General features: G+C 33.2%; 1 protein-coding gene across 1 annotated transcript in view; it reads right to left on the reverse strand.

Moving 5' to 3' along the window:
* Positions 1-1,182: 1,182 nt before the first annotated feature.
* The window catches only part of LOC150106689 (gem-associated protein 5-like), a 560,402-nt gene continuing 547,622 nt past the window's right edge, over positions 1,183-13,962 (reverse strand). The window contains exons 25-26 of the mRNA XM_090392643.1: positions 10,757-11,943; positions 1,183-1,623 (exon numbers count right to left, since the gene is read on the reverse strand). Coding sequence (XP_090248769.1) covers positions 1,393-1,623; positions 10,757-11,943 — 1,418 coding nt within the window. The 3' untranslated portion in view covers positions 1,183-1,392. The remainder of the gene's footprint in view (positions 1,624-10,756; positions 11,944-13,962) is intronic.

Raw genomic sequence — 13,962 nt, forward strand, 5'->3', positions numbered from 1 at the left:
TAATACATATAATTTAATATAGTTTTTATCCTGCCGTGGGCCGCACAAAATCATGTTACGGGTCGCATGCAGCCCTGCTGTTGGTCACCTATGTTCTAGACCAAAGATAATCCACATTATGTTGAGGAGACTGAATACAGAATGTGGCGAGATGATTTGTGCAACTGAGAGTACACGTATGAAGAATATAACTCTATGATATGGACTTCTATAGTAAGGAATAGACAATTTTGTCCTGCTAGGTTTTTACCTGGCCTCCAAGGAGAATCGACAATTTAAGTCAGACCAGTGAAACCTAATCAATGCACTAATAAAAGTGAATAAATGTGCTTCTGGGCAGAGTCCAAATCTTTTAAATAGTGTAAGCCAAGGCAAATCTTATGCCAAAGATTATATTCTCATAAGCTCTCTGGTAAAATTCAAAATGTTTAAGTTTCATTTTATTTGGCTATAAAAAAGATGATGGATCCTGAATATCTTTGTTATGCATTAGTTAACTGTGTACACTGAAGCATTCCTGGCACTATATCTTGGTAGTATTGTTAAGACATTTTTTCTTTGTGCCTAGTAAATCAGCACACATATATCTAACATGTTAAGCAAGTAATTTGTTCTCTAGCTTAATACTGAGAACATAAGATAGGAGATGTGTGACTGCAGCAAGATGGTAATAATCCTGCTCATTCACATACCCAAGTAGTGATTTGTAATTAGTTCATGCATTTGAACACAGATTTATTTTATTTTATGGAAAAAAGTGCCTGGTTATCAAAATGGAACCATATACTTCATTTTAAAATCATTAAAATCTTCTAAACTTAAGGTTATTTTAACTCTTGGAGTTGTAGCTTCCTGACCATGATAGGATATTTCATATGCAAAAAATTTATCTTAGAATAACGTGAGGACAATATAATGAAATATAAGTTAAAATTTTAAGAAACATATAAAAAATAAAATAAAAATAATTCCATAGGAAGTAATGCTAAGAACATTGTGATTTTATCATAACGAGATGGTATACTGGGGCAATACAGTCTGTGTGCGTGCGTGTATGCATGGGTGGGTGCACACATGAGGATGTTGAGTAAAGCAAAAAATGACTAAAAATGCAATTAAGGTTTCATTTTTTTTTTTTTTTCAAAAAAAAAAAAAATTAAAAATATTAACATTGGTCAAAGATAATAATAAAATAAATATCTGACTTCTAGATTAAAAAAAATTATAAATAAAACTAACTTACATACAGCAATTTTAATATGTAATAAAAATACAAATAAATGCCTGCAATAAAGAATGATTAATTTTGAATAATTTTTTTGCCATTATGCCGGAAAAAAACATTTTTCTTGTTTAGTTTGATATTAAATTTTACAGGAATTTATGAAATTACTACAAACAAAAAGTACTATCACCAATAGCTCCTAGCTGCTGAAAAATACAAGATCTTAGTGCAACTTCATCATCATTTGACATTATAAACTTCAGTGCCCACTGTGCTACATTTGTTGCATGATTTTGTAGTTTGTCTGCTACTTCATTACAGTTACATTCTTTTAGAAGATCCTGGCAAAATGTAGCGATTTTAACTGCTGCCTTAATAGGATTAGGAAATGAAATATCCTAAAGAAAAGAAAATACCAAGCTTGATACTACAACATACTTCAAAATGATTTTTAATAAATATATATTAATTCAAAATTATATTAAGTAAATCATAAAATAAAATATTAACATAATATATCAAAGAGAATAACTAGTGCAGAATAAATACCCTGTGTGAATCACTAATTCCAGAATATTATCACTTAAATTTTATTTGATAGTAGTAAGATCAGCAGTAAGTTAACTGCAAATCTTACTACTACTATCCTATCTACAACAATGAATAAGAATAGCTAACATAATAATCTTAATTTAGGAAAAACACCACAGAATAGTATATGGCAGAGTGGAATATAGGAGAATGATTAATAGACTGCTAGAGGCTCTGCACCAGGGCCGTTATTCTTTAATTTTTATATTAGCGATATACGGTATATTTAAAGGGGATGTTATATTCAGTTGCTTGCTAATGATGCAAAAATAAAAAAATAAAAATAAAAATAAAAATCTAAAGAGATGAAAATTGCCCTCTGTTGATAAGACAAACTTAGTAACATTTGTTAAATGAGTGACTGTGTCAAACAATTAAATACTGACTGATGTTTATTAGAGATGTAATTTACATCAAAAGTATCCAGAGTACCAAGTAAGCACAACAGGTTGAATGTATGACAATAAGAGCATTAGATGGTGAGTGGCATAATACTAAAATAAATAAATAGAAGTTTTAAAGTAACATGTGTACTAGACATATTGTTAAACTTTTAGATGGCTAACACATGTGTAGAAAAATATAGACCTTATTAAGAACTCTAATATATTTTATCCAATGTGTATCATCAGGGAGAGAAGAGCAGACCAGTTAACTGCATTCAAAACATGAATCGCAAGATATGAGACACATAGCATGTGCTTACTAGGTCATGTCTCATTCACATGCACCGCTATTCAAAGGAACAGGTTGAATACTTTCTGTAACTAAAAATTAAATAACCTAATCAATACCTTAAAAAAAATACATATGAAGAGGTAATGGCACTCACTTCTCAGAAATCTGAAATTTGCACACAATCAGAGCAGTTGTTCAGATGATGCCATAAGGTTTCATGTTTCAAGGAACAGAAGATCAAATTTGAATCTGCTGGAATGAAGATCTTGGTGTGGTTCAAGATGTCTGTGTCAATGACATGGAAAGCAAGGCCAGACTTGTCAGATTCTCAAAATGCAATGTAGTTTTGATATTTTTGGATTCTAATCTTTGTAGAACATCTAGTCTATACAAAGTAGAAAAGTCAACATGAATAAGACACTTGATAAGGTACCTAATAAGGAAAGAGATGGTAATTTATCCTTGATGGATGGCAGAAAAGATGACAGCTTACAAACTACAACTATACCGTTTCTTAGAATTCACCTATATTTGTACAGGCATTTCTTTTAAGGTAGGGTATAGCTGATTAGTAGATGATATCTTTGCAGTCTAGTTTCACCTAGTGACAGAATTACTACAATTTCTAGATAAAAATAACTCCTTGTACTATATCAAATTCACTATGACTCCAACAACATCTGTGCTTTTAGGATACCTTAATAATCTGTAACCTTAGTATTGAATCTTCCTTTAGTGGCAGACACTCCATTCATTCATTCATCTTGTACCATCATACATCACGGAAGACAGATATTATCAGGTCTTGCACAAAGAATTCTTGGAATCTACTTTTCTGATTCCTTTCTGTTAGGCAATTTAAATAAAACAAAAAATCACTCTGGTGACTAATGGTTATAATGGAACTACCATCAAGAAAATTAGCGACAATAATCATCCCTCAGTCAGACTACAATCCGATGCAAAAAGAATTTCAATCCTCTACCTTAAAGGAATGTCTACAAAATAGCATGTTTTCTTCACAAGTATACAACTATACATCTCCTTCAAACTAGCTTAGAAGCTATTATTATCTCTCTCCCCTTGTCAGATGTCTGTCAAGTGCCCCATTCATGTTGGCTACTTTTGACAGACTGGCCATTCTACTAAGATAAGAATCGAAAAATATCAGGAACAGATTGCATTTAGAGAATGTGAGTAATTCTGACCTTGCTTCCCATGCCACTAATCCAGGCTTCTTTGGAACCAGACTAAAATTCTTCACTCCAGCAGATTCAAATTTGATCGTTTGTTCCTTAAAACATGCAAAAACTTATAATATCATCTGAACTTTAACTGCTCTGATTGTATTTCAGATTTCTGAGCAGTCAGTGTCATTAAGTGTTCATTTATATTTTTTTTGAAAAAGAAACTTATTTGTGCCTATGATGCCATAGAAGGTTCTCCTAAGGAAGAAGTGAAACAGTTTTTTTGAGTCATTATTGAAGGAAGAAGTGGTCCTTGTTGGAGATTTAAACAGTAGAGCAGAACATGAATCTATGAAATGAATAATGGTAAGAATCTGCTCGATTTCTGCTCAGGATACAGACTAGCCATTACTAACACCATATTTCAATATAAAGATGTTCACATGGAGAGAATATACAAGAAATAAGAAAAGCCTCATTGATTATGTTATTGCTGACAGTGATATCTTCATGCTGGTTAGGACACAATAGTTTACAGAGGATTTCAAACTGGAAGTGACCATCACTTATTTTTAAGTAGGGTAAAAATCAATATAACATATTGAATAGAACAGTATGTAAGTTTGAAAAAGAATTGAAGATGATCAGCTTTTACAGATAAGCTGGAGACTCAACTATACAAGCATTATTAAAGAAAAAATTTGCTCCGAATAAACACTAATGGATTCGGCTAGTGAGGAATGTGGTGAAGTTGTCTGCAAGGATGGAAAAATAAGAACACCATGGTGGACACAAGAAGTTAAAGAAGCAGTCCTGGAAAAGAAGAAAGCATACTGAAAGTTTCTAGCAAATACAATATGTTAGCAGATGCCCTAAATAAATATAGAAAAAAATGTAAGAGAGCTAAGCTATATGTAAAAGGCTAAACAAAAGTCATGGGAAGACTGGTAAGAGTATGGAAAATAAATATCAGAAAGGTGGCAAAATGTTCTGGAGGCTATCGAAAAAGCTTAGAAATGGAGGAAAGAGTACCATAAAAGGAATCAAAAAAGCCAGCAAAAACTTGAAATGTGAAAGGCAGTTGGAGGAGATGATATATGACCAGAAACACTCCAATATGGATGTCTAAAAGTTTTGCATTGGCTGCACTGCATAATGTGACATGAAAATTGAAGATAAGAATATCCTACATGTCTGATTTAATACTTTGAAAGACTGTTAAATGAAACAAGAAGTGACAGAACAGTAGTAGAAAAAATTCAAAATGAATGCAAATGTGGATATATATATATATATCAATACTTGAGGTAGAAAAAGCTAGCAAAAACTTGAAATGTGGAAGGCAGCTGGAGGAGATGATATATGACCAGAAATGCTCCAATATGGATGTCTAAAAGTTTTGCATTGGCTACACTGCATAATACAGAAGGTCAAATTCCATATGATTGGAGTGGAGCTCTCACAGTTGCCAACTATTAAAAAAAAGGGAATAAAACGGGAATTTCTCTACTAAATGTTGTGAGCAGGAATACTTGAGAAGAGGCTAAGAAAATTGATGTGAAACTTGGAGAAAAACAAGCCAAGTGAAGGTTGTCAAGATCAGATTTTCATTTCACAACAAACAGTTAAAAAATCATGGATCTGTACTTTAGTTTTGTAGATCTGAAAAAAAAGCATATGATAAGTTGCCCAGGGAAAAGCTTTTCAAAACCGTACAGTTATATGGGGGAAAATGGACATTATACAGAGCAATAAATAGTCTATCCTATATAGTGAATCCTGTGGAGTATTCATAACTAAAAATTCACACGTATGCCACAGTAATTGACTTTTTAATCATATGTAAATATGTCATCTTAAGTATCATAAGACATCATCAGTACAGTTATTAAACAGCAACAGGAATTACATTGGGGGGGGGGGGGTCACTACCCCAGACCAGTTTTGACCTTTTTTGAGGTCTCGTCAGTGGGAGCCAGACCTAGATGTAAATGTAAATACTCAGGTTGTAGTGATGCAGAACTTACATACTTTACCATATGAGTTGCCAAAAATGTGTCACATCACAAAAGGCTTCACTTCGCGATGCACAATTATTCAAATTAAGTGGATATTGAATCCAACATTATTTCAAAGCCGAATAGAGAAACTACAAGAGTCTCATGCCAAATATAGAAACTATAAAATAAAAGTTTCGGTGGATCCAAGCATAAGCCAACCTTTCATGACAGGGGCAACTCATAGTAAAGGTGGGGCAAGCTCTGGTCACGAAAGGTTGGTTTATGCTTGGATCCACAGTATGACAGGGGTAGTGAAGCCTTTTGGCTCTCTTATTTCTGTAATTCTTGGTGACTTTTGTGATGTAATACCCTTTTGGCAACTCATATGGTAAAGTATATAAGTTCTGCATCACTACAATCTGAGTATTTACATCTGGGTCTGGCTCCTACTGACGAGACTCAAAAAAGGTCGAAACTGGTCTGGGTAGTGACCCCCCCCCCCCACACACCCATAATGTATAACATTATACATTATGGGAAATACTAAGGATAGTGATCGGAGATTGCTCCACTTTTACTACGAGTTGCCCCTGCCATAAAAGGTTGGCTTATGCTTGGATCCGCTAAAACTTTTATTTCATAGTTTCTATATTTGGCACGAGACTCTTGTAGTTTCTCTGTTCGGCTTTGAAATAATGTTGGATTCAATATCCACTTAATTTGAATAATTGTGCATCACCGAAGTGAAGCCTTTTGGCTCTCTTATTTCAGTATTTCTCATTGTTGTTTAATAACTGTACTGATGATGTCTTATGATACTTAAGATGAAATATTTATATACTATTAAAAAGTTAATTACCGTGGCATACATGTGAATTTTTAGTTATAGTCTACATTTAAGTTGTAAGTCAGCAGTTAGAATTGAAGAAAATACAGGAAGATGGTTTGATGTAAAATCAGAGGTAGGGTAAGGCTGCATACTATCTTCGCTCTTATTCATCATCCATATAGATTATATTATGAAAGAAAGTGGCATTAAACCTGATATGAGAATCAGAAGATATAAACCTTAGCTCTCTGCATTATGCAGATGATAATGCACTCCTGAAAACATCTAGTGTAAATCTCCAGGATTCTCTAACTAAATTGAATTACAGCTGTAACAAATTTAGCATGAAAATCAGCAATGAAAAGACCAAAACTATTAAATAGGCAGAAACAGAAAAAAAACTTAGCTGCATTCTCAGTGGAGAACCTCTAGAATAAATAAAATATTTCAGCTATTTAGGCAAAAATGAATGAAGATGACAAATTAAATTTGAAAATAGACAACAGAATAAGTAAAGTTGGCATGGTGGGGTGCTAGTTAAATAAATTTATATGGAGTAAGAGAGAAATAAGCCAAACTAGCAAATTATCAGTACACAAAATATATAATGAAATAAATGACTGAGAAAAATTAGCCTGAATAGATGACATTAATGGCAGAATCATATTAAAAATAAAGAAATTAGGAAGGAACCTTGACATTGTTTGCATTCAAGAATGTGTAAGCCAGGCTAATTTAAGTTGGTATGGATACTTAAATAGAATGGGAGGGGGGGGGGGAAGGTTAGCAAAACAAATGTTTGATGACAAGATGCATGACCAGAGGAAGGCCAAGGTCTAGGTGACTTGATTTAGTTAGAAGTGCTTTAGAGGAACGAAATGTTAGACACAACAATTGGAGTGCTGACAAGTAATAGAATAATCTGGAGGAAAATTGTTGATAGAAGATTAATAATAATAATTGGCATCTACTGCTCACCACTAATATCTTTTGTATGTAACTTGCACGTGTTCTTAAGGCTGATTTGCCTGTACATGGAATTAAAAACTTGAGTTTCCAGGAGAAAACATTAATAATAATGTAAACTTAATCATGTTGTGCTGTCAGAGTAACCTGAGCATCCCTTGAGGATATATATCAGGAAACTGATATATATATTTTTTAAAATATAGTTTAGGTTATTTAATGTTTAGTCATAGAAACTATCCAACCTGTTGCTTTAAATAATAATGCATTTTTGTGTCAACTCAGATGTGACTGGGACAAGAGCTAGTAAGTATGCTATGTGACTCATATTTTGCAATTAATGTTGTGAATGTAGGTTTTTTCTCCCCTTTTTAAGGTGAATCTCACCCATGAAAGGCTGTAAACTAATCATACATTTTGTATTGGTGGTTAGATAATCTGGTTTCTTCTCTTGCTTGAGAGACTAAATATGGAATTTTTTTTAAGTTTCTCTGATTAGAGGTTGATAGTTTCACTTTAATTGATTGATGAAAATTATTTGCCATATAAAGCCTTTACAAACATCCAAGCCACAGTGGGATTTAAACCTATATCCTGTCAGCTAAGGAGTGAAGATGCTGCCCACCTTGGCCAAACAGCCTAGCAAATGTATTAAATAATGACAACTGATGAAATAATGGCAGAGGTTAAAAGTAACACATCTGGTATGAAAATCAGCAATAATACAAAGACTAAACTATGAAATTGGAAAACCAAAGGCCATATTGAATGGTTTTTCAAACAAAGTGTTTACATAAAATAGTAAAAATACTCTGGCCACAACATATAACAAATGATGAGATATATAGATAGAAAAAGCAATCAAATATTGCCAGTGAAAAAAAAAAATTAAGTTAAAAGTTCATTCGTCTGCTGAGCATGAATGAACAAGAAAGAAATTCCAAGGACAGCTTTGTGATGGATCTGTAAGGTAAAAGGAAAAGAAGCAGCTTAAAATGATAAAGTGATTTGCAGAGAAAGAAAGATAGCTGGAGGGCAAGCAAGAAAGATCTAAGGAATGATCTGAAAGGTAAGAATGACTAAATGAATGAACTGGGCAGAAAAAGAAAGAGGACAATGATTATGATAGCAACTGTATGTGCTACTGTTTGATATCAACTCTCACAGATGAAATTAACTATGACAAAGAATGAGAGATTTCCTTCTCCTGCCCTTCTTTGAGCTTGTACTGTTATTATGGTCATATAACTATGTTTGTAATGAGTAAGAATTTAAATGGTAGATTTATACATAGTAATAGATTTATTAATTGCTATTTGTAATTCTAGAGAGAATACAATTTTTTTGTCAAGTTTCTTCAGAAGGATAAAGAAGTATAACTTAGTATGCAGGGGTCTGGCTCCCACTGACGAGACTGCAATAAAGGTCAAAACCAGTCTGGGTAGTGGCCCTTCCCTTAATGCATTCTCCTTACATGTCTGCAAGGAAATGTGCTTTGCATTATGGGAGATACTAAAGTGATCACAGCTTACTCCACCTTTACCACGAGCAAAGCACATCTCCTTACATGTCTGCAAGGAGATGTGCTTTGCATTATGGGAGATACTAAAGTGATCACAGCTTACTCCACCTTTACCACGAGTTGCCTCAGACCTGAAAATACTTCAGGCGCAAACTTGATTTACCTGCTTGTTTGCTTACTTGGGAAAAAGGATTAAAACCAACTTTATAAAATTGCTTGGTATCTTTAATGTATAGTATACCCAAGGTATAAAACTTTCTATATATATAGACAAGAAATTACATTCTTGTTTTAACTTCTTAATTAATTTTCTGAGATGAAGTTGACTATACAAATGCCTAATTTTATTTATTTATTTGCTTTCTATTCTGCTTTAACAATGCTTGCTTAGAAAATCAAACTTCTATTAGTAATTTTTTTAATGTATTTATAAATGAATACTTCTATAATAAATTGCTTAAGAAAGTGCAAAAATGAAATGCAGTCCAATTTATTTTTCATTTTAGAAGTGACAATTCCTTCAAGAAAGGTTAAGAAAAACTTTTCTTTTCCTCTTTGCATCATTTTTCTTTAGAAGGAGCAGTACCTGAAAAATGACAGGCAGTAAGCATCCATTTTTGAGATGCTGATCCTCCTAAAAGGAGTTGGACTGGCTCCAGGATGACCACAAGTATTCACAAATGATTTGTATTTTCCAACAAAGAAGGTCCATTCTGAAATTAATGGATTTCTTTGATTGGCCTGCTTTTCCATATAGAATCTATGAATTCCACACAGTAGATTCTATATTTTCCATATAGAATCTACGAATTTCCCAAAAATGGAAAAATATAGTTTCTTGTAACATTTATTATTATTATTTCTTGTTATTATAATCAGCTACAATGTGGAGGATGACAACAGTTTTGTTCTTACATTGACATTCCTTCATCTGAAATGAATGAACTGCTGAAAGTAGAGGTCACACTGTGTTTATCTTTCCATTTCATTTCAAATCACAAGGAAAACTATATGTAACTATAATTACAAACTGTCTCTCTGTCTATATGTCAAGAGACAAATATTGAATAGCTTCACACCCATGTTCATCCATAATCATCCCATCAATAAGAATCTAAATTCAACCTTCAGCCGCACCCAAAATATAAAATAAACAAATGGGAAGCAGCCATATCAGTATTTTCATGTATATTTTTAAAATGATGAAAAAATACAAGACACACAAGCAAACTTGGGGAAATTGTTTTAACATCTTGTGACTTAAATTTGTTAAGTGATTAATCTTTTACTCAAGTGTTAGCAAATAAAGTCTAGAAGTGAAGTATTTTAGTGACTAAATTTTATACAAGGAGAAGTCAACAAGCAGAGGTTGTGACTTCACATCAATTGTCTCAGTATCCCATAATACAAAAAAAAAGATTAGGGGAAGGGCCATAATCTGGGCCACTACCAAGGAAGATACTAAAGTTAAATCATCCAAAAGTCATATAATTTCTATATACAAGTTGTAAAATGGTGTATCACCATATTATTAAATACTCTGAATCAGAGAGAGCTATAGAAAGTTTTACTGCTGGCATGCAAGCTTTGTTTGCTTAGTAAAAGACTGTGTTCTTCTCATAGTATGGGCCTATGAAAAGCTAACAGAAGCACAAATTTGTTTATAACACAATAGCTTAACTCAGAAAGCAATTGTTTTGTAAATAGTTTGTGCTTTTATGATTTAAATGTAATTCTTGAAAAAAAAATAATATTTACCTTTGTTTTTTCTTCTATCCTCTTCAAATACTCAAAAAGACACTTTTGTTCATCTCGTAAGACAGAGAGGGCATCAGAATCACTTTTTAAGCAGAGATCTTCATTCTGTTTTTCATAATCAGCACCAATAATGGTTATTTCATCACCGTTATTAGTGATACTGGAATCTACAACTTTATTTTCTGGAAGGGTTTCCTTACTCTTCTGTATAGCAATCTGAAGAGCTAAAGCATTTTCAACACAAATAAGTCTGTGCTTCAAAGAAAAATAAACAGCATATAGGTCACATAGAAGAATATTTGATAATTTATTCAGCAAATAAAATAAAAATCTGCATCTCTGCAAACATTCATTATGATTAACTTCAGGAACCAGAGGAATACTGTTTTGGTTAATACCACATGAATGCACATTGGATGCTTGGTCTTTTATAGAAGAGTAGTTCAAAAACTGACATTCGTTTTTTTGTCCACGATTTATTATGGCAGTGTTTGTATAAGTAGTAAATGACATAGCATTATTAAGATAATTTTCAGAGTTTTCTTTGAGATTGGAATCTTGATTTAGCATTGTTTCAGAACACAATTCAGCTGTATGGCAACTGCTTTCAGCTAATTTTTCTTTAACATTTTCTGTGATCTTGAATAGAGAATCATCACTAACTTCTGAGGATATTTTAAGGCATCTGTTAATATTCAAATTTGTCTCTGTTGAATTTATTTCTGACTCAGATGAAAAATCAATACTTCCACATATTGGGGAATGAAGTTCTTCACAGACCATTTTGGATTCTTCATTAGCAGTAATATCAACAATTGGCTTGTCATTTTTTTGATTGGCAATTGAAGCTGCACAAATCAGTTTAGTTTTCAAACCATCATTTTGGCTGCAAAGAGATTCAAGGAGATTTACAGAAAAGTATGCCATTAAAATTAAGAAATGCACATCATCAACAACTGGAACTTCTTCAATATACTTAAACACCCGAGGAAGACAACTAACAAAAGAATCTCCTGAAATAATTGCACTGGTTCTTTCCATATTCCACAATAACTTATTAAAGTTCTCACCTAGCATCTGGTTAAAACCTTGATCAAGTGCAAAAGAGAGAACAGTACCAACACTGATATTCTGTGGCATTTCTGGTATGCTAACATACACCTCGCCGGATGCATTCCACATGATATCTGCAAAAGTTCAATACAGCCTATTAAAAGTTTAAAAATAAATTCATATTTAATGCACCTTTTTAATAACATTTTAGCATTATTCACCTATGAAAGCAAAGAAAAAGGAAAGAGGAGAATTTTCAATTGTAAGTTTTTGGCTGTGTCTAGGCATTAGTTTTAGTTTATTTATTTATTTATTTATATCAGGAGGAGAAGGATAGTCCACAGCTTAAATTTCTTTGGGCTTCTACTAATCTCTCTCTTTTTTTTTTACTATTCTACCAGGGTAGGAGGATTAAAATTTTGTATTTAAGTGCAGTTTTCATTTTTTTGAAAGGGGAGGAACAAAACTGTTTTTTATGATCTGGATTATGTAGCTAAATCATTATTAACAAATAAACTGGAATCAGATTTTAGAGTTTAAAGGAGCAGAAATTCAATACTCAAAAAGATTTCTTATGAAAGAGGGCAAAAGGAAGATGGTACAATTATTTATTTTTTAGCTGCCAGATGGCAGAAACCTATAACACATTAGTAACAGAGTGAGTCGGTGGTAAAATTATGATTATTATTGAACTGTGCCTTAAAATTTACCCAATTAACATTTTTGCACTCACCAACCATTCTCAATGCATAGAATCTGCTCATCAACTCTTGCTCATATCCTTCTTCCAGATTAATGTGGAAGAGATTCTATGAAAAATTTCTTCCACATTAACTGATGACAACCACCTTACCAATCTGTATGTCTAAATCATATCCTCTCTTCCTCCTGCAAATGGCATCTCCTTGAACTTCTTCATACTCCACATTCCACAGATTAGAAACTACATTAGTTAATTATTGTTGGACCCTTTCTAACATACTGTCATCCAATGAAAACCAAATCTACAAACAATAATCGATATAAAACCTCTTCACTTCTTCATGTTAAGGGCCTTCTTATCACTGGCATAATCTGATGTGATGACCTCACAAATTGGACAATGTCATCCTTAAGCTTCAGGTCCCTGTCCACAACTACTCCAAGATTTTTAATCCCTTTCACCTCCTTCAAAATTTTTCCTAACTAGCTGTATACTTTACATCCCATTATTGCCTACCATTCAGAAATTTGGTAGGCAACTCACTTGTCCGCTTATATAGTCTATCCAGATTCTCCTGTAAGGCTACAATCTGCTTGATTACTCAGTGTTTTCATCCAAGATTGCATTATCAGCAAAGAGCTGTATATCTACAGTTAAACATGTCCCAATTTAATTAATATATGAGTTAAACAGTAATGGCCTCAAAACACCCTGCAACATGATACTAATGACTTTCCTCTTTAGGGACATTGTTTCCCAATACACAACTTGGTGAGAGCTATTCAACTCTTGCCAACTTCACCAACACCTTAATCACAAATGCAGACACACAGATTGTCTTATAATTTGTTAGCCTCAGTCTAACAATTTTAACCTCTTTCTACTCTTTTGAGACTCATTCTGTTACAAACCTTTTGTTAAACAAGTACATCTGTTAAACATCCTTTCCATGATGTTACAAGGAAGAAACATCCTGAAGTACTCACTGAATACCTCAATTATATAAAAAAAAAATAATAATTATTATTTTTTAGCTCCTGTTTAGTGATGCTATTCATTCATTCATTTAGCTCCCACTTGATTTATCCTCCTGACTCTACGTAAGCAGCTGCTTACTTCCCTCAAACACTCTTTATCATTTCCCATTCAACCCTTGCAGTTTCTCATGCCATGGCATTACACCAAGCAATCTCCTGATTTGTCATACTCACCAACCCTAAAATTCCACATATATCTCCTCACTGAAAACTCCACACATTTAGCCACTTCCCAGATCAAGATCGCATAATCATTCTCACCAACTGGTGGTAAGGTGATCATACTGGTTACAGAAATCATCTGTTGCTGGCCTGGTTGGCCAAGTAGTTAATGTATCTGCTCTCTAACCAACAGGCTGCAGGTTTGAATCTGCTGTGGGCATGGATGTTTATGATTGTCTTTAGGTGGGAGA

This window comes from Typopeltis vanoorti, chromosome 5 (genome assembly GCF_054136105.1).
Source record: "Typopeltis vanoorti isolate ZY-2024b chromosome 5, IOZ_Tvanoo_1.0, whole genome shotgun sequence".
NCBI lineage: Eukaryota > Metazoa > Arthropoda > Arachnida > Uropygi > Thelyphonidae > Typopeltis > Typopeltis vanoorti.